Source organism: Bacillus rossius, chromosome 16, assembly GCF_032445375.1.
Source record: "Bacillus rossius redtenbacheri isolate Brsri chromosome 16, Brsri_v3, whole genome shotgun sequence".
Classification (NCBI taxonomy): Eukaryota; Metazoa; Arthropoda; class Insecta; order Phasmatodea; family Bacillidae; genus Bacillus; species Bacillus rossius.
In genome coordinates, this window is record NC_086343.1 from 10,154,043 (window position 1) to 10,175,473 (window position 21,431).

General features: G+C 37.6%; 1 protein-coding gene across 1 annotated transcript in view; it reads left to right on the forward strand.

Annotated features, from left to right (window-relative positions):
- Positions 1-21,431, forward strand: part of LOC134540129 (CD109 antigen-like) — a 487,552-nt gene that overhangs the window by 132,687 nt on the left and 333,434 nt on the right. The window contains exon 13 of the mRNA XM_063382655.1: positions 15,149-15,268. Within this exon, the coding sequence (XP_063238725.1) occupies positions 15,149-15,268 (120 nt within the window). The remainder of the gene's footprint in view (positions 1-15,148; positions 15,269-21,431) is intronic.

Consider the following 21,431-nt stretch of genomic DNA (forward strand, 5'->3'; position numbering starts at 1 on the left):
GGAGTGACTTGCCGGTCGAACATCTGAATACGACCCGCCATGACAACTAATGGTCAATTAGGTTAAGTTAGCTACATTATAAATACTTTAAAACATTGTGGACGGTTGATTTGGTTAGGATAGCTACATTAAAGATACTGTGAAATCATGTAAACGGTTTCCTAGCGCTGGATAGCTACATATTAAAAAGTTATTTGCTAAGCAACCATAAAATGATTTTACAGTATTTTTAATGTAGCTATACTTACCTAATATAACCAATCATCCAGAATGTTTTAAAGTATTTATAATGTAGCTAACATATCCTAATCGATCGCAAAATTTAATGCCACACCAGTTTATACAATGAGATAGAAATGAAAAAAAAAAAGCTAGCATGAACTTCGAGGAACTTCGGGTAACGTAACCTTTTTTTGTAAAGTATCTGAAACATTTTAATTTGTCAAGGATAATTTGGAATCAAATTTTTGAATTTTTTTTTTCTTGTTGTATTTTATCAAGAGCCTTATCTGATACTATTCAATTTTTTTACTTCTAAGTAGACGTAACTGAATGACACCATCTTGGTTTCAACCAATTTTATCAACTATTTTTATATCATTGTATTTTACAAAATTGGACTCTGTTTGAGCATATGCCATAGTTTAATTGAATGCATTGTTTTTAATATTGACCGACTGCTACAAATAGTATCTCCTGTAAATTGGTGTTAGCATTGATTTTTTCCCCCTCTTTCATAATGACAACTTTTATAATTCTGTCAATAGACACAATTTCACTGTCACGACACGACCTTATAAAAAATAAAGATAGTAAAATTTAAAAAATATATATTTTAAACTTATTAGGTATAATTAACTATGGTATACCTATAAAGATTTGTAGTATTAAGCCTGGCAATAGATGCATTTTAATCTGTACTAAAAAAACTAAGAATGACACACACGTTTTCTGATAGAAAAAAAATTTTCAGTTAAAATTTTTTTATGAACAACTGCCTCATGTTCACTCACTATAACTGGGAGATGCATGCAGTTTTATTTATATTATATAATTTTATAGATATTAATAACTAAAAAAATTATAAAAAATCTAACCTGGTGCGTAAAGCCGAACATAATGATAAGTTAGATTTAGCAGATTGTTTTAGACAAGATTGTCACTCCACACGATTGTGTGACTAAGGCTTCATAAATTCGTTTTGTCGTAATTTATAAGATGACACTTAAAAAATATAAAACTACTAATTCACCATGCTCAATGTAACTCTTAAAATAAAAAAGTTTTGTATATTATTAACTTAATTTTAAACTTAATTTTTGGAAATTAGGATAAAAAAGAGTTTTATAATGAAGTTAGCCGCTATACTTGGCTTTAAATTTCTACGAAGTTTCTTTCTTGCTATAGGTAGCCTATATTTGCGTTTGAATAATCTGAGTGATTCAGAGGAAAATCAGCATGTAAAGTAGAACCCGCAAACAAGAATTGCCCGACTTTTTCCTGACTTTTCCAGGTTTTTTTACAATTTTTTTCATTGAACAAAACATGTAATATATTCGTAGAAAACAAACATTATAATTTTTTTTACTACTTCCTGATACTGCCAAAGTCACAAAGCACTGAGGGATTCTTCAACGTCGTGATGAATAGTTTACTCAGTCTTGGAAACTATGCACAAGTGATACATTACACTCCGAAGTTCAAACTCAGGTGTAACTAAGATAAATGTGAAGGAAAAAAAACTCAGCTGAAAAATTCTTGCCACGCCAGCATTGCAACCAACATTCTGGACCCACATACAATGTGACTGGTACTGTTACGGGAATAGCCTTTAAGGAAACTGTTCCTTATTGCGTATCCAGTTGTATTAGAACATAAAATATTGAAAAATAAAGGTAAGAATGGAATGTTTTGTGGTGCAAAGCTGTATAAATACCAATATCCAATTGTAGTTTAACGTAAAAATAAATAAATAAATAAATAAATAAAGCAGTTAATTGTATTTGTGTTGAAACTGTAAAATTATTAAAATATTTTTGATTTTGAAATATATGCATTATAATGCTGTGATATAAACTGGATACGCGATAAGGGATATTGCTCATGTGAGCGATAGTTCCGTATAACGATTTCAATGGTATTTTAAAGTAAAATATTAAAATGAAGTAAGCAGTTTAGTGTGTTTGTGGTGCAAAGCTGTACTATTACCAAAATATACTTGATTTTAAAAAAAAAATGAATCATAAAACTTCGATATAAACTGGATTCGCAATAAGGTACAATTACCGTTTAAGGTTATCACCTGATACTAGACACGAACTTAAGTTTAATTTCGTTGCATGTCTTAAATCCTGCATTTAAATGTTTCATCACGTTCTGTAATCCGGCAACCAATCAAGCCGCTCGCGTTCAGAAATTATCTCTGGTGTGTTCCAGCTGTTGACGTTAGTACTTCGCTCGGGGTGTTGTTTAGTTCGCAGTTCACTCCAAGTTGATCGTTACTGTCGGTTATTCAATTTCCGGTCCCAAGTGTTTTCCCTGTTTTCCAGCGGGTTTTGAATTTTCACATTTCACACTTGGTATTTCCGTTAAAACTACATACGTCGACGTTCTGTAATCCGGCGGAAACGTTATTGCGGTGGTCCTTCTATATGTTTTCCAGCGAGTTTTGGATTTCACATTTCACACTTGGTATTTCCGTTAAAACTGCGTCGGCGTTCTGTAATCCGGCGGAAACGTTATTGCGGTGGTCCTTCTATATGTTTTCCAGCGGGTTTTGGATTTCACATTTCACACTTGGTATTTCCGTTAAAACTGCGTCGGCGTTCTGTAATCCGGCGGAAACGTTATTGCGGTGGTCCTTCTATATGTTTTCCAGCGGGTTTTGGATTTCACATTTCACACTTGGTATTTCCGTTAAAACTGCGTCGGCGTTCTGTAATCCGGCGGAAACGTTATTGCGGTGGTCCTTCTATATGTTTTCCAGCGGGTTTTGGATTTCACATTTCACACTTGGTATTTCCGTTAAAACTGCGTCGACGTTCTGTAATCCGGTGGAAACGTTATTGTGGTGGTCCTTCTATATGTTTTCCAGCGGGTTTTGGATTTCACATTTCACACTTGGTATTTCCGTTAAAACTGCGTCGACGTTCTGTAATCCGGTGGAAACGTTATTGTGGCGGTCCTTGTATATTCACGGCAGGTGTGCGGGGATTGGAATTGCGGGGAAAGGGGCAAATGAGGGGTGGAAAAGGGGACGGGGGTTGTTTTCCCGGCGGACGCCATGCTTGGCGGGCGGTCGACCTGGCCCCCGTGGGGTATCGATCTCTCGAGCTCGTGGCGATCACGTCATTAATTACCCTCCTCCCCACCCTGTGATCCAGCAGGATCCCCGCGCGACCCTAGCCGCGTTTGTCGTGTGTGAAGGGGAGAAGGGAGATATACCTACACATCGCTAATGACCACGTATCGCGCTGTCCGGTACACACAGGCGTATCGCAGCAGGGGGCTCGCTACACCGGGCGAGACGGCTAGCCTGGCGAGGGTGAGCGGTGCTGGTATAGCTACTCGCCCCGGGGGGCTGTGTTTCTATTATTCACCGGGCCATGCCGGATTGTGACGTTTTTGTCGAGAAGTTAACTCGAAATCTACTGGCCGTATTAAAAAAAAAATTGGTTGTCTGTAAAGTCGGTTTACGAACGATAGTTTCACGTGACAACGTCATAACAAAACATTGATGAAATGATTGCATACGTTTATGAATAAAAATTGAATCATTTTTATCGAATTATCACTATTTTGTATGGATACAAAGGAGGAGGGAAATGAAATCTGCAATTTAAATTGATAAATTTACTTTTATTTGCACTCATTAATTCAAATATGTTTATTTCTTTAACGAAGAGATTATTTTAACTGTAACTTTTATACATGTTTTCTATTTAACTTCTTCCAATCTGTGTTATTCTGTTAAGGATAGGACGATGATAGGAAAAGTAGGAAACGAATGGGAGTGTTTGAAGTTTAATGTGCTTCGAAAAAGTCAAATCGATGGTTGTTCCAATCGAGTGGAAGAGAGATAGATGCGGCGCAAGCGTACAGTTAGCTTAACTGGACAAAGCGTAACGGGACAATGTGCGCAACGGGACAATGTGTGTAACGGGACAATGAGTCATCCTTTTTCGTGCGTGCAGTCGGTGTTCATCGATTTATTAGACGTTGTCACGTCAAAAAAATCATTTCACTGTTAAACAGTACAATTATTACACATAGACATAGGCTCCCTACTTTGAATGACAATTCTCAATTTGTTTATGCTTAACTGAGGGCCCTCGTGATGGAATGGCAACTTTGTTGGCCCGGGAAGGGGGGGGGGGGAGGTTTTTTTGATGATTTTCGAGTTTTTTTTTTTTTTTTGTAAATTTTTGGGTTTAACTTGAAAGGACGAAAATCACAAGTATATTGTTTTCAGAATCCACGGGAAACCTTGCAAGTAATGCGATTTGCACGGGTCATGTTTACCCTTACGGCTACATTTACTGTGTGTGTGTATATGCATGTATATATAAATGGGGATGTTAAGATGTTTTAGTCGTACGACATTGCTGATTGCACTGTATGTCATAGAGAAACCTCAAATACACGCACAAAAATATGCACACACACGCACACACACACACACACACACACACACACACACACACACACACACACACACACACACCGAAAACAAGCAAAAAACAGGCTACGTGAAGAAATATTTTAAAACTTAAGACATACAGAAAATTCCGTAGAAGCAATTGGACACAGTGAGCTAACAACGCCGAGACAGTAGCAACAAGAACAACAAATAAAGACAAAAATTACTTTGGACAACAAACTGTAATGTAAGGACCCAGCGATGATACCGGACAACACACCGACCACGGCACAGACGAACACGTAGGCTTCCAAGGAAGCCTAATTTCATTTAAACTAATTCCTTCCACTGAATTTTTCTGTGCTGTCTACGTTATAATTTTTTTTTGAGATCGCCTGGTTTTGGCCATTTTTTTCTACGTACCTATTTGCATATTTATCTTTATTGTCTATTAATGAGGTTTCTTATGACATACGGTGCAATCAGCAAAGGCGTAAGTACGCCCAAAACATCTTTAAAAAAACATTTTCGCTCCCACAATTATAAATGTGCATAAAGACTGTAAATATGGCCGTGAGGACAAACATGAACCGTGCATATCGCATTACTCGCAAGGTTTCCCATGGATTATATTAACTATATATATATATATACACACACACACACACACACACACCTACTTGCTATTTTCATATTATCAAGGTAAACTCATTTTGTGAAGTGAACAATATCAAACATCCATTCAGTAAAAATACACAAATGGCCGGAAAAAAGTGGCTGAAGTTATTTCCTCAACGACATCCAGATATTGCGAAAAGGAAAGCCCAGCCAATGAATGCAGATAGAGCAGCTAAATTAAACAAATTCATCGTCAGTGATTATTTTGTTAAGTTAAACGAAATATTAGTGAATCATAATTTTGCAGGTCACCCAGAAAATATTTACAACATTGACGAAAAAGGTTGTCGCCTAACGTTGCACAAGCAGCAGCAGGTTTACGTCAGAAAAGGAAGTAAGAGAGTTCACCTCATTGCACCAGAGCATGCACAAAATGTCACAATTGTAGCATGTGGTAATGCAATCGGCCAGGCGATCCCTCCAATGATTCTCTTCAAAGGCAAGCGTTGCAAGCCTGAGTGGGAAGAAAATTTGCCAGCAGAAACAGTAATTGAAATGACAGATAAAGGCTCTATGACATGTTAGGTCTTCACTAAGTGGGTTTCACATTTCACAAAATTCAAAACCCCTGGGAAAACATTGCTGATATTCGATGGAGCGAAGTCTCATTTAGATGCAAATATAGTGGATGTGGCTGAACAGAATGCCATTATTTTGTTTTGGCTTCCATCAAACTGCACTCATGAGTTGCAGCCCCTGGATAAATCTGTCTTTGGGCCGTTCGAGGAATATTGGGATCAAGAGGTTCTTAATTTTTGGAGTACACATGGTGACAGAAACATACACCGTGTACGATTTGGCTTGATTTTTTCCAAAGTCTGGATTAAATCAATGACCCCTTCTAATTTAGTGGTGGGATTTAGAGGGACCGGGATTTATCCTTATGACTGCAACATTCTCCCTGATACTGCCTTTGCGCCATCCGACCTTACAGTTAATGAACCAGAAATTTCAAATGCTGCAGAGGAAAGTTCAGGAAATGAAAGTGCATGCAAAGCAAGCTATGTGAACGAACCATCTGATCGCAATACATTGATCACTGCTAGAAATCTTGATGTTCCATTGCAAGAATTTCTATCAACTCCAAAATTGCAAAAAGTAACAACAAGAAGGCGACCTGCAATAAATTCCCGAGCCCAACGAATTGTTAAACAGTTGTTTGAAAGAGATCGAAAAACAGTATCTCAAAGTTGTTCAACGAAGCGAAATGTAGCTAGGAAGGGAATGAAGCCAAAATCATCTCAAAACCAAGCAGACACGAACCCCTCATTTCCTCAGGCTGGAACAAGTGGGACACAGAAAACTCGCAGCAGGAAAGAAGAATGGTCATGTCCCATTTGCAAGGAACATAAAGTAGTTGACTGACGTCAGCATGCAAAGTGTACTATCACGAAGAATGTGTTGGACTAGATAAAGATGATAATGATCCTTTTATTTGCCCTACTTGTGATGATTAAGTAAATTTAGTACTAACTATGACTTCAGCAAGTACTTTTAAAATACATACATATTTGAATTTAAGGTTTTTATGCTGTACACCTTAATTTTTTATTTACATTTTATGATGATTAGGATTAGTGAAGATATTTTTTCTCTTTGACTTTACATTAGCCTACCAGGCTGATTAATTTGTACATATCAATAGATATTTGAAGTGTAATATGTAAATTTTTGTCATATTTTGTAATTTCAAATTTTTTATACATGGGAGTCTTAAATGTGACAGCTATAAGCTTTTTTATAAAATTTTTGTTAATGGCCTTATTAGGTACCACCCGGTGGCCTTATTTGGTACCTAGCATCTTAATAAGGCCACCTGAAATAAACTCTAATTTTTATTTATGGAGGAAAAATAATGATGGTAAATGTTTTCTATATCTTATATTTCTAAGTGTTTTTAATGCAGTTATCTATGAACAAATTTAAAAAGTGGTTTGTAGGGTACAGAAATATATATAAATCATCAATCCTTAATGTGGCCTTAATTGGCGCCTGTACCTTATTTACTTATATCGAATCAGTACAACCAGTTGGCGGCGCTATACCTACTTCGAGGGGCGCTGGGCTTTTTACTTTACTTGGAGATTTTGAAAAATTTAACGCTTTCAAAAAAAAATTCAAGCTAACCTGGAACTTAAATTTCGAACAATGGTTTTGCTAATTTATCTTAAGAAATGTTGATATTCTTACTGATAAAATTATCTTCGGGTCAGTTTTATAAATGCTAATGATTAAAATTGTAGTGAGATCGAGTAGTTATACGTAGCAATAAAATATTTGAAAGTTTTTTCGAATATCAAACCACGAATTGAAATATGTATTGACCCGTACCTACTTCTATTTTACATGCTAATTAAATTTTTAATTTTATTTTTCACATTAATGTCCATATAAAAAAAAATACAAACAAGTGAAACATTTAGACTATTTAGAAAATTAAAATTATTTAATGTTTTTAAAAAATTTTTAGCCACTCGTTTGATTTAATCCGGCCGTCACGATCAAACCTTGTCTGCGCGAGTGTGCGCCTTCACGCTGACAGACGCGCGTGCAGGTTAGGCAACATAAACTAACCCGGCAGGTAAACTCGGGGAAGATCTGCATCAACCCCCTTTCCCCCCCCCCCTCCCCCAACCCTCTTCCTTTTACCCTCCGTGCCGCTACGGTCCAATGTGATTACTTAACGAGAAATTCAATTACTTATTCATTCTGGAAATCAGTTTAACTAATCGTTTAATTCCCCGGAGGGAAGGAGGGTAATGCAGTTATGTAATGAATTGTAGTGTCTTGGGCAAACAAGCCGGCGTTTCCTCCGCGGAATACGAAACAAGCGGAGCGGCGGGAGACGCGAGTCAACAAGGGAGGGGGAGAGGGGGGAGAGGAGGTGGGGGGATGCTCGTCCGGCCAATGGGAGGCCCGGACCCGCGCGGCCGAGCGCCAATGGGGCGGCTGCTTTGTTTCCCGCAGCACGAAGTGAAGGGGGGAAGGGGAGAGAAGGCAGGGAAGTTCCGCGGAGCGTGCCACTGGAAGCCGCGGCAATTGGATTAAACTCCGCGCGTCGCAACCGGGCGGGCTTTTCATTAGCGATCGGTTAGATTAGAAACTGTGTTTGTCTCGGGCGGCGGACGTCACTGGTCTAACTCGATTTTGCTCCCGGGCTGGCCAAGGTTTGCAACCTTCCCCCCTCCCCTCCTTCCCCCCCGAGGGGGGGGGGGATGTTTGGAAAAAAAATAAACTACGCGTTCTCGAACGGCCGAAGGAAAACAAAAAATATCCCCATGCGTTCCCTTGGATTGCAAGTTTTGCCGCTGGCTGCGTGCGCGAAAGGTTTTTTTTTTTTGCACGACATGCTTTGAGTCTGGTTGTTGTGTGCGCAAACGTCTTTTTTTTTTTTTTTTTTTTCAATAATACCTACTACTTGAACCAAAGCACCCTCGCTCCATTTCCATTGTCTGCTTAGCATGGAAAACACGTCCCGAACTAAACTTCCTGGAAGAGAGGGCGGAAGAGAGAGAGAGAGAGAGAGAGAGAGAGAGAGAGGGCGGAAAAGAGAGAGAGAGAGTGCGTGTGTGTGTGTGTATTTGCTCTTGTTATCCGAGGCAACGGAACATGGGTTGTTCATCCCGGAAATCAAAGCCCGCTAGCAAGATGATATTTTCTAGTCTCGCATTTATATTGGTTTTCTAAAATAAAATATACAAAATGACCTCGTCGTTTATGACAAAAAAACAAATTCCTATGGATTAAAATTTTTTTGTTTACTTGATTTTAAAAGTTATTGGTAGTTAAGTACAACAGGAAACGTTTGATGGTCTAGCCGATTAATTCTTCCTATTTGTAAAAAAAAAAAAAAGTAAGCAATAGGTAATTTGAAAAGTTTTATAAATTAATTGAGAAATATCTTTGTTCACATGAAATTTTTTTTTCCTTTGGTAATTCGTGGATTAATTGCATACAATTTTTTTTTGTTAGATTGAAAAAAAAAAGTTTTGCATCGATCAACAAAACCAAATTGTTTCTATTACCAACAGTTTTAATAATTTTCTAGAGTAGCGACTTTTCAGAAGAAAAAAATACAGTATGCGGATTTTTTTTGTTCTGGTTAATTTCGAGGTTTTGTACACATTCTTTAATTTCATTAATTATTATTTTTTTTTTTTTGCTGGTGAACGTTTTGAGAGTGAAAAGTGGTTCGGTTAGTTCAGCGACATTCGAATATTTTATAATCTAGGAGCAAATTGAAAACCCTGTTTCTTTGGATACTAAAGAAAAATCAGTGGCTATTGGAAAACAAATACTAAGTATATTCAGGTTTTTAATATTTGTTTCTTGTATAAGTGGCGACTAGGAAAGAACCACAATTTTTTATTACTACGGAATTGTCTCGTCCATACGAGAGAAAAAAAGTGAGCGAATCTTTCAGAACTTGCATATGATGTGTAATATATAACCTCAGTAACAAGAAAATTCATGTGTTCTCATGTTGAAAAAAACTCTTATAATACCAAACTTAACGTATAATTCTTTCAAATAATGCCGAGCGAGAAAAACGTACGAAATTTGTTTGTTTGTTTTAAACTACACTTTTTTAACGCGAATCACACGTACTTTCCACCCACTGCTATAATTCGCTGCCGAAGCAGCTACGTAAACTATTGAATCATTCCATTTGCAGAGCGAAATTTCCAACTATATATCGACTCTGATAAAAGCTCAAATTACTTGGAAAAAATATATACTAAACCTCGATAAGGAATTGTGTTAAAATACTGCCCATTCTTGTTAATACAATAAAGTTTACCTTTGGCTTTGTTAACTTCACCTTTGGCTTTGTGAACTTATGTTCGCGCCATCCACCACAGATGGCAGCATCGTAATCGTGATTAAATATTTCCATTCCGTGCGACTACCGTTGCCTTCACAAAAATACAAAACTGCTACTTCTACCAAATGCCGGATACCGAGAGCTAAGACGTTTACAAAAAAAAATAATTGGCTTGGTAAAAATTTGTTTACGGTGTACGTAGTGCTGATGGAACGTGAGTCAAGTCACCTTGACGCCACACGCTTTCATGGAGAGAGAGGGGATGACAGGGAAACCAAACATCTCTACCGGAAGAATCGCCACCGCAAACAAGCGTTGTCGGATTAGCGGCACGAAACTTTTTGCTTCTCTCTCTCTCTCTTTCTCTTTCGTATAACTCTGTGTTAAGACCGGGAAGGGGGGGGGGGAGGCCTTTTAGCGCCGCGTCCGAAAGTTCATCCGCCGACGGCGTTACTCCGGCTCGGACCTCATCACCCGTTATATATCATTTCCTCGTTTCCCTTCCTCCCTCTTCTTCCTTCTTCCTCCTGGGTCTGTCTTCGTTCCCTCTCGACATCCCCTCGTCCCTTCTGCCCACTTCCGCAAACTTCTCCGTCGCCGCCAACGTCACAGTTACAGTGACAAAAAAAAATTCTGTACGTTTAACAAAGATTCCTTTGGAATCCAGTTGCCAAGAAATAGTTTGCAATACTACAAGGAAGATACTGTAACTTTGTACAACACATGGCTGTGGTAATTTTTTGCATATATGAAATACGTTTTTTTTCTTCGAGATCATACTGAGAACTTGTGACGAAAATTGCCCGCATAATATTACATTTAATTGATGTTTTATTCAAGCATAATTTTTTTTAAACCTTAAAAAAAGATAATCTAATATTTAATCATTTAACTTTATTTTGTTTTATCGCGTGCTCATTGATGTGCTTTGCTGGAAAGCTACTTATGGAAAGGTTCAAAAATAACTTTCTAACTATTGGAGGTACTGTGACAACACAAAGCATAAATGCCCGGGTGAGAATCCAAACCCAGTATAACTGCGAACACTATTTTGTAGTGATAGTTTTATTCATGTAATTGTACAAATTTACAAATATATGTAATTTTACATGAATATTTCTGTTCCATTTACAAAAAAAAAATTGGCTGTCTGTAAAGTCGGTTTACGGACGATAGTTTAACGTGACAACGTCATAACAAAACATTGATGAAATGATTGCATACTTTTATGAAGAAAATTGAATAATTTTTATTGAATTATCACTATTTTGTATGGATACAAAGAAGGAGTGAAATGAAATCTACAATTTAATTGATAAATTTACTTTTATTTGTACTCATTAATTCAAATATGTTTATTACTTTAACGAAGAGATTATTTTAACTATAACTTTTATACATGTTTACTATTTAACTTCTTCCAATCTGTGTTAATTCTGTTAAGGATAGGACGATGATAGGAAAAGAAGGAACAAATGGGAGTGTTTCAAGTTTAACGTGCCTCGAATAAGTGAAATCGATGGTTGTTTCAATCGAGTGGAAGAGAGATAGATGCGGCGCAAGCGTACAATTATCGTAACGGGACACAGCGCAGCGGGACAATGTGCGTTACGGGACACTTTTTCGTGCGTGCAGCCGGCGTTCATCGATTTATTAAGGCTCAGTCAAACAGGAGGCGGACTGTCCGCGCGGACCTGGCCGCCCGTCCGCCACGGACACAGTGTAACCTTAGATTGCATCATCCTGGTTAAACAGAAGGCGGTCTGCCGCAGCGGACCAGTCTAGTCCGCAGCGGACAGAGGAGCAGTTGTCATTTTCTACAAAGTTCGCGCGGACAGCAATGGCTGACGAGACGGAAAAATTAATAGATATTGTGCGGGAGTGTGTTTATTTGTATGATGTTCGTCATCCTGACTACAAAGATGTAGTGAAGAAAGCAGAAGCATGGAAGGATATCGCGGATAAACTACATGAAAGTAGTAAGATAATTTGTTTTTATATGTATTCACTATATTCATATTATATTGTTTGTATATTATTTTATTTTTATTCATATTTGTATTTTATGTATTCATTAATGTGATATCTTCTATGTATACATATTTATTTATACTTTACAAATTAACACGAAACATTACAAAGAGCTTAATCATACAATGCAACAGTAATATAAATATGTAATAATATTTTACAAGTTTTTTACAATTTTTACATCATGATTCACGAACTTAAATAGTTGAAGTTATTAACGAAATGGTTTCGTACAGCATGGGCAGCATCACTAGATCGTTCTTTCAATGGAGTAGTGGCTGAGAAAGCATTGGTGGGTTGATTTGTTATATCGTCTGTTAATTCTAGCTCATCAGTTGTGACATTTTCTGTGTTAGCTCTAATAAAATTGTGAAGACAACAAGCAGCTTTGACAACGTGTACAGCTGTATCAACATTACATTCGATAGGTCTAAAAAATATACGCCACTTTTGAGTTAAAATGCCGAAGGCATTTTCCACGATACGTCGTGCTCTGCAATGTCGTTTATTGTACCTTCTTTTTTCTATATTATCAACGACCGCCTTTCTTGGGAACGGACGCATCAAATAAGTTTGTAACTTGAACCCTTCATCACCTACAAACACATGAGGGACGGGGGTTTCTGTCCCGGGTAATGGTTTTGGAGGAAGAATTGTTTTGTTATCAACAAAATCGCGATAGAAAGAGGAGTTCTCGAAAATGGCACTATCACTGTGCCGACCATAACTACCTATGTCAACGACAATAAAATTGTAGTAAGGATCAACTATGGACAAGAGAACAATCGAAAAAAAGTTTTTATAACAATAATAACTTGATCCACTCTTGTTAGGGCATTTGATTTCCACGTGTTTCCCATCTATACTCCCGATGCAGTTGGGAAAGTTCCATCGTTCTCTAAAGCCAACTTCAGATTTCCTCCAAACTTCCTCTGTTGGAGTAGCCAAGTACAACGGTTGTAGAACGTTCCATATCTCGACGCACACTTCTTTAACTATGCTGGAAACAGTAGTGCGTCCAACACGGAAGGAAAAGGCAATAGTGTGATGGGAATCACCTGTAGCCAAATACCTGAAACAATACAAACGAAGCATGAACAGTTTCATAAATAGAATAATATATTAGAATTAATTATTGTAACATTTATTATACATTAAAATTAATGTGAGTTTTAGTTATTACTTATGTTTCAAACTTGTTTTTGATTTTATCGTTCTGCTTAAATGATGTTTGTATACTGTTTTGTACAGGTGAAGCTGTTAAACTCAAATGGAAGAATTTGAGGGATTCATATGTGAAGTATCTCAAGTTCTTGAAGGGAGCTACAGGTTCGGCAAAGAAGTTTAAAAATTGGCCCTGGGCGGCAAACTTGGAATTCCTTCAAGATACAGTTTCTCCACGGGTAACCGCGTCAAATATACCACAGACGGGTGAAACAGACGATCCGATAGAAGAAGCTAGCAACGAGGGTAGCTGTGCGACAGATGATTCCCAAATTCCACCGCCCCAGAAAAAATCCAAACCAAAGGACGTTAGCACAGATGTTCATGCGATTATAAAGTATCTAAATAACAAAAAGGACAACAAACCTAGGAACAACCTCGACCGTATTGACCACTTGTTCTTAAGTTATGCGGAGACATTTAAAAGGTTTTCACCTAGAACACAAGCAGTTATAAAAATGGAGATGGCTCAAATGTTTGGCCGGGCTGAACTTCGCGAACTGGAAACTTCACACCCATCCTCCCCTTTAAATTCAAGTAGTTCATCGTGGCCACCGAACTGTACTGCTACCTCCTCCGGGGTAGTGGATTACACCGATCTGAACTATACCAACAAGCCACCGTTTGTTGGAATCCATGCAACCTCTGGCGATTCGGCAAAAGAATGGTACGAAACATTCCAAGGACACATGTAAAATTATGTAAATGCATGTAAAGGTAAATTTCAAAATCTGCTGTCTACGGATATTGTATTGTGTTATGTAAAAAAATGTAGTGTAAAGTTATTGTACAAATAATTAAACTAAAGAGAAAAATTATTTTAAAATAAGTAATTGTATTACTTACCTTAAACAGATAGCTAGTCTTTCCTTCGTCCCAATGGGTTTCCTCCAGTTAGTGGCCACTTTTGATATTTTATGTTCAAGGAGGGTATGCAATTTGTCAAATTGTTCTTGAGACATTCGAAAATATGTGAAAAATCGGTCTTCGAATGAACTCAACTCACAGCATAATCGGTGAAACTCGCCGAACACCTCTCTTGTTTCATTTATTTCATGCACCCATTTTCTTTTTCTTTTTGCTTTACTCAAAGCGAACATAAGAAGTAACTCTTCTTCGTCAGATGAACTGCTGGACATCTTGAAATGACAACAAGAAAACACGAATTCCAGACAGAGAATTGAATATCACACTGTTTCACTGCAACTGTTTTCACACTGGTTCGCCTCGACTTGTCCGCATTCTGTCTGGCTTCCCTAGTCCGCGGCGGACTGCGGTCGTTCCGCCCGCGCGGACAGTCCGCCTTCTGTTTGACTGAGCCTTTAGACGTCAAGTCAAAATACAAAGGGGGACTGCAGACCGCATACGACACGAGACGGCTAGTTGCTCTGTTAGACATTTTCACCTTAGATTCACGAAGAACGCCGTTTTATAAATCATCCAGGTATAATTTATCTTCGTGAATTTGCAGGTACTAAGTTCACTTATCTTGTGCATTAATCCAAAAATAATAAGCATTCAGTAACTTTTTGAGACTGCCGGAAAACGCTCTTATTTATTCTACGTGTGTTTTTTTTTTACCCTAATAAAAACTGATTCAAGTCAAAATATGTCGTTACACACTTATACGATGATGCATTTATCTGGAATTACGAATAATGTTTCGTTTCAATGAGGTGAAATGTTTGTTAAATCACAACAAAAAGTCCGTACTTTGACTGTGATTTCTAACAGCGTGTTTTCTCCTCCAGTAGACACATCTCCTTCGCCAGACACGGACAGCCTGCCTGCCTGTGGGAGCTCAACAACTCGCCAACAACAAGGCACGACAACACGGCAGTCGGGTGTCTGCCTGGCCGCGACATGAATGGGTGAGTGAGACGTCTCACACACGACATCGCTTACCCGGCTGTCGAGGTATTGCATATGTATTTTTTTTATTGATGTGTAACATCTTGGCTCTCTTTATACGGTATTTGGTAGGAGTGATTTGGTGAATGCGACAAAAGTCAATGCACGGAAATGTGTTAACAATCATGGTGCTGTCATCTGTAGCGCATGGCATGAACCAATATCACAAATACAAAGGGAAACTTTATAGTACATACACTTGTCATTACAATAACTATTAACTAATGTATTACACATTTTAATTTATAGATGAAATTAGATTTACAACAAGTATTAAAATGTTCAGTGTCCTATTTTTTTTTGTCTGCGCTGTGCTTGTAGGCACACACATGCCATTGCAAAGGTGCAAAATATTTGCCGGAGTAAATTTCTAACATCCCGGGAACAAAAAAAAATTGTTTTTGCAATTCATACTGACATATCCCCATTTAATTTAACGTTAGACTACCCACACAATGGCGTGGGTTCTTTACTTTGCTGAGTCAGATTGTTAGCAGTGTTAAAAATCGCTGTAAAATACGCATTGTTCAAAATATGCTTAAACTTAAAAAAAATGGAAGTAGCACACATTAACATGTTCATTCTTATATTGTAAATTTACTCAACTTTTTAGTAAAATTAACTGACAGTTGTAGATATACACATGCAAGCATATTTAAATTAACAAAAAAAAAAACACCAACAGCTATGACATATTTATAAAATAATAGCAAATGTTCCTTTACACAATCACACAATATTTTTACAGTGTAAAGTGACGGTGAAAAATAGTAAAGGAAGTTTCTATATTATTTTCCAATGTTTCATTTACTAGCACTTGCATGAATGCAAAAAAAAAAAATACATTTGTGTAAATATTGTATTAGACTTCTTCATTCATTCTGGAGGTTTACGATATGCTGAGTGCTGATGTCAGTTGATCAGTATAATGCATTTATTGCTTCAGAGGGACTGAGGAATGTGACTTCTAGCCGGATGCCAAACTAAAACAAAAAAAAAAAGTACAAACATTGTTATAAGTGGCAACACACCATGGTAGATTTTTGCCAGCCAGATTTTTGTTTCGTTGCTAGATGAAGATTATTAATATTAGATTATAATAGATTATAACCAAGACAACCCTTTGTATTCAATTTTAAAATTTTATTTCGTTAATCATGATTCTATGATAGGATTGGATTGAATCAGAGGTGTGGTAATTCTTGGGTAAAATTCCCAATTTTTAAAATTCTTCTAAATATGGATGTTAGAATTTTTTTTTTTTAAGTATTAATTCCAATTTACGCTCTATCGATCTGCCCCAAATTTACGTGAAAGACCTTTGATTACAAAATGGTGGCGTTCTTAACTCTTTTGAACAAGAATATAATTCGAAGTCAATCACAATTTTTCCCTCACAACCGCACACGTCGAATAAACACTCGGCTCCATCGTTAAATCCGTCCGTTAATAAAAACAAACATCCTGCTTCACAGGGCTAAGGTCTTTACTAATGAAATGACGTGTCGGGACCGCTTGCAGGGTCAGGTGAGCAAAATCCAACATCGCGGGTCTTAAAACTCACATACAAGCAATTCAATCACAACTCTGAAATTTTCCGGGGAAATGCCAATAAAAAACGTATAAAAACACGACATAAATAGCAAACAGCATCTGTACTAATCTCCGAGAGGAAAATATGGATTGTTGGCAGCAGTTATAATATATTGCCAACATAGATGCAATGTATGTGAGAAGTAATACCTTCAACTATTATCAGGAAAACAAACTAGTGAAAATTAATTCATTTTATTTTGGTACCCACATATTTTTGATATGGTATACTACATCTCATACTCATATAGAAGTTTTTTTTTAAATTACGAAACAGTATTAGTTGCAATTATTTGCACAGTTTAGATCTCTTCTACTGAGCAATTAGCCGTCAAGTAGCTAAATTATGATTATAAAGCTTAACTCTTTTGGATTTAAACCTTCCACCCGCAGTAGTTTTAGGCCCACCCTTCAGATAGCACCACATGACGCACAAAACAGGGTTTTTAGTTTCCACTGTAAGGGCCGGTTTCACCAAGCAGGTTTAATTTTGTTACAAAACGAGATTTACAAAACTAGATGAAGAATAATCGTAAGTTTAATTCCAACGTGTGTTTCACCATCGTTACATAAGTTTAAATTAATCGAGATTTCCAAAACTCGATTTATAAATGCCTTCCACATAGAAACACCCATTACCTAGCGAATATACCCTAATATCTGCCGGAGATACCAGAATATGTATTTTTTTCCCTCTTGTAGATGCAGCTTTTGGTCGAGCGTAATTTATGGAGGCTGCATCAACCTAAAAAAAACTTGTTTTTATTTTTTTAAAAATTAGTAATACCGTGGAAATTGTCATATCACATATAAACATGATTGGCAATGGTGCAGTTTCAGCTGCAATTAAACAAAAGCGACAAAGAAGTCGAAATCTTTCGCCACATGAGAAGACAGTTTTATTAGATCAGGTAACGGAACACCTCTGTGATTGAAAATCGTCGTACAGATGCTGTCACACAAAGTAGAAGGCGAAAAGAATGGGAGATTATTGCGGCCGAATTCAATTCGATTTGCAGTCATTACCACCGAATGCCAGACCAGCTGAAATCGTCGTGGGAGAAACTGGCGAGAAAGATACATGCCGACAACCGAATTGAAACGTTATGCACAGGTAAGGTATTTTATGGCATTCATGCTGATTGTTTTGGTTGCAGTGGCCTTTTTTTTCTCCATCCGAACCTTCTTCTTCTTCAAATATAACATTGTAAGCTGCTCGAGCCATTTGGTTACATACGTTAAGCGAGATTAGCTGCGCAAACTGGAAAAACTTGGCCAGTTAATATAAAAACCCGCTTTACTCTGGAAAATCGAGATTACGCATGTGCTGAAACGCACAATCGACTAAACGAGTTTATATTGAAACTAATCGAGATTAATTTGCTTAAACTACGTTGGTGAAACCGGCCCTAAGAGACGCTTTTCTGTTGGGAAGCATTCTTTTCACAGACGAGAGAGCCAAACTTCCGATCGTGCATCTTCGGTTTTTTTTTTTTTGTTCATTGTAAAATGTTAGGTTAGCTACATTATAAATACTTTAAAACATTGTGGACGGTTCATTTGGTTAGGATAGCTACATTAACGATACTGTGAAATCATGTAAACGGTTTCCTAGCCCTGGATAACTACATATTAAAAAGTTATTTGCTAAGTAACCATAAAATGATTTTACAGTATTTTTTAATGTAGCTATACTTACCTAATATAACCAACCATCCACAATGTTTTAAAGTATTTATAATGTAGCTAACCTATCCTAATCGACCGCAAAATTTAATGCCACACCGGTTTATACAATGAGATAGAACGGGGAAAAAAAAAGCGAGCATGAACTTCGGGTGTGGCTCTCTCGTCTGTGAAATGAAGGCTTCCCTTTTCTGTTATCTCCCTCCCCCTCCTTCTATGGTTGACTGACAACGTAACTACTCTGTACCACTCATTGAAATGGGACATTCACGTGTGATTGTCTCTGCCCCTCCTCCAAACACGCATAATGTAAAATGGGAAATTAGAAACCTCCTGTAAAGCATAGTTTCTGACTTTTTTTTAGGTTGTGTTAATGATTAGATGTTAGTTTAATAGCCACAGTTGAAAAGTTTAGAACTGTCAAGATGATTTTTGACGTGATAACGTCTCATAAATCGATGAACGCCGGCTGCACGCACGAAAAATTGTCACGTTCCCCGGCAGAGCCGAGCGTGCAAGAACCGGCCAACCACCGTGCGAGAAAATCTCCTATAATATCAAACAGGTTAAGGCGGGCTTTTTTAACTAATTGTTCGTGATTATATTTAAACAACTAATTTAAATTAAATTTGCAAAAACTTTAAATAATATTTGAAAATTAAAAAAGTACGCAATTTTTCATCAATATTTTCATATGGCGTTATCACGTAAAATTATCGTACGTAAACCGACTTTACAGACAACCCCCCTTTTTATATAGTGTAACTTAATTTAATTTGATTTGTATTTATACACAAGGAAAACAAATGCCAATGTCTCATAAAGCATAACAATTTGAGCACACAGTAGTTGTGATCACAAACTGAGGAAAATAAAAACGGCCTGAGCCGGTTACCTACCGTGCGGTCGCGTCACGCCAGGCAGTAGTAGAGCCAGCTGAACTGCAGCAGCAGGCAGACTGCCAGGAAGAGCAGCACGCAGACTTTCTGCTGCACGGGAGCCCGCCTCAGCAGACACATTCCTCACGCACCCGCCGCGGGCAGACCCGCCGTTCACACACCCCCAGTCAGTCTCATCCGCGTTCGTGAATTGTAGGTTATGTTCGGTCTGTTACACAAATATAATTGTCTCAAAAGTTAAGTGTTAATTTTTTCTAACGGAACGGTTTTCCCCCTCCCCCCTAAAGTTCTACGATTCTGTGAGATCAATAGAATACGAGTATCTATTTAGCCGCAGTTTTAAGTTGTAAGTTCTGTACGTTTTGTTTCAAGTACAATATTACTTATTGGTTCATTTTTATTACAGTATATGTAAATCCATTACGTGTTTTTTTTGTTTGTTCTCATAACAAATATTTTTTTCCCTCCAATTAAATTATTTTTTTTTCGTAAGCTTGTGGTTCAATCTATTTCACTCACCACTTTTTTTTGTTAAGTTGCCGTGCATTGTGGAAAAGGCAAACGGACAATTAAACGTAAATGTCTTGCGGGTTTGGATCTGTTTTTGAACGGGCCTAACTAGGATAAAGGGTTCATTTGGTTAGGTGAGTGACATTTAAAAATCCTCAATAGTGATAATCAAGGGAGAACCGAGGGAATTTAATTGAAAGAATTTGAAAGCAATGGGCAAAATGCCCCCCCCCCTCCTTCCCCCAAATGAAATTCTATCTGCGTACGCTCTTGATGATGTATTAATTTTAATAAAATGGTGTTTTTGTTTTATTCTGACCGCGAATTTGAACGGGCGGAGCCTTGGTTGTGTTTGGGCCTGATCGGCGTGAAGTGAATCTTAAGCTTCCACTTGTCAAGCTGCCAGGAGGGTAATGGGGGTTTGGGGGGGGGGGGGGAAGAGAGGTGAGGGCGTGCCTTGAAATAGATCCAGACGTGTACGTTCGCCCCGGGCCGTGTTCCATTCACAGCAGGGTCTCCACAGTTAGTACTTTTGTACTAGATCTAGTACTTTTATAACTTTTTTAGTGGTTTAGTACAGATCTAGTACATTTTTCTTTAATATAATAATATTTTTGTAACGCCAACATGTTTTATTATTAAGCGTAATTATTTTTAAAAAACTATGGTACTATGGAATGTATGTGTGTGTGGTGTGATATTTAAGTTCGAGCATTGCAATGTCATAATAACTTCCTAAATTGTTAAAAACCATAACAAATTATAATTTAGTACTTTTTTCCCACCTAAGTTGGTATGAAATATTTTTTCCTTGTGGACACCCTGATTCACAGTGGTGGGATCCAGAGGTTCGCTTGGAGGGTTATACACCAGCTGTCCAGCTGTAGAACTGGGGGTTATTCACACTTAACCAGCTCTTATCAGGCTAATGCTATTGCTGTGTTCCAGTGCTGAACTGGGTTTTAGTTATGTGTACCAACATACTGCACTTTGTAAACCAAAACACGCGAGCAATTTTAGTGCCTGCCAGTGATGTGTGGCGTCGAACCTCGGCAACTAGCGAATACACTTACATCACATGGGCGTCGCAAGGATATATTTTTTTGGGGGGGACTTCAATTGATTTAGTTGTTTGAGGAATATCCATCCCCTGGAAAAAAATAAAAGCGGTGGGGGGCCGGGGGTGCTCCCCCGGGAAAATTTGGGGTTTGAAGGTGCAAAAAGGTGGTTTTTAGGCATTTTTCTTTCCTAAATATTCTAATTATAGTTGGTTGCAATATATATTTTATTTTTTATAAAAAATATTTTCAGAGAACAAATTTGTAAAAACACAGTTAACATATCTGCTGGTGCTATATCCACACAAAATCATTAATTTAAACATCAGGAGAAACTACGAAACTAAATATATTATTGGAGGGGACGAAATTGAAGA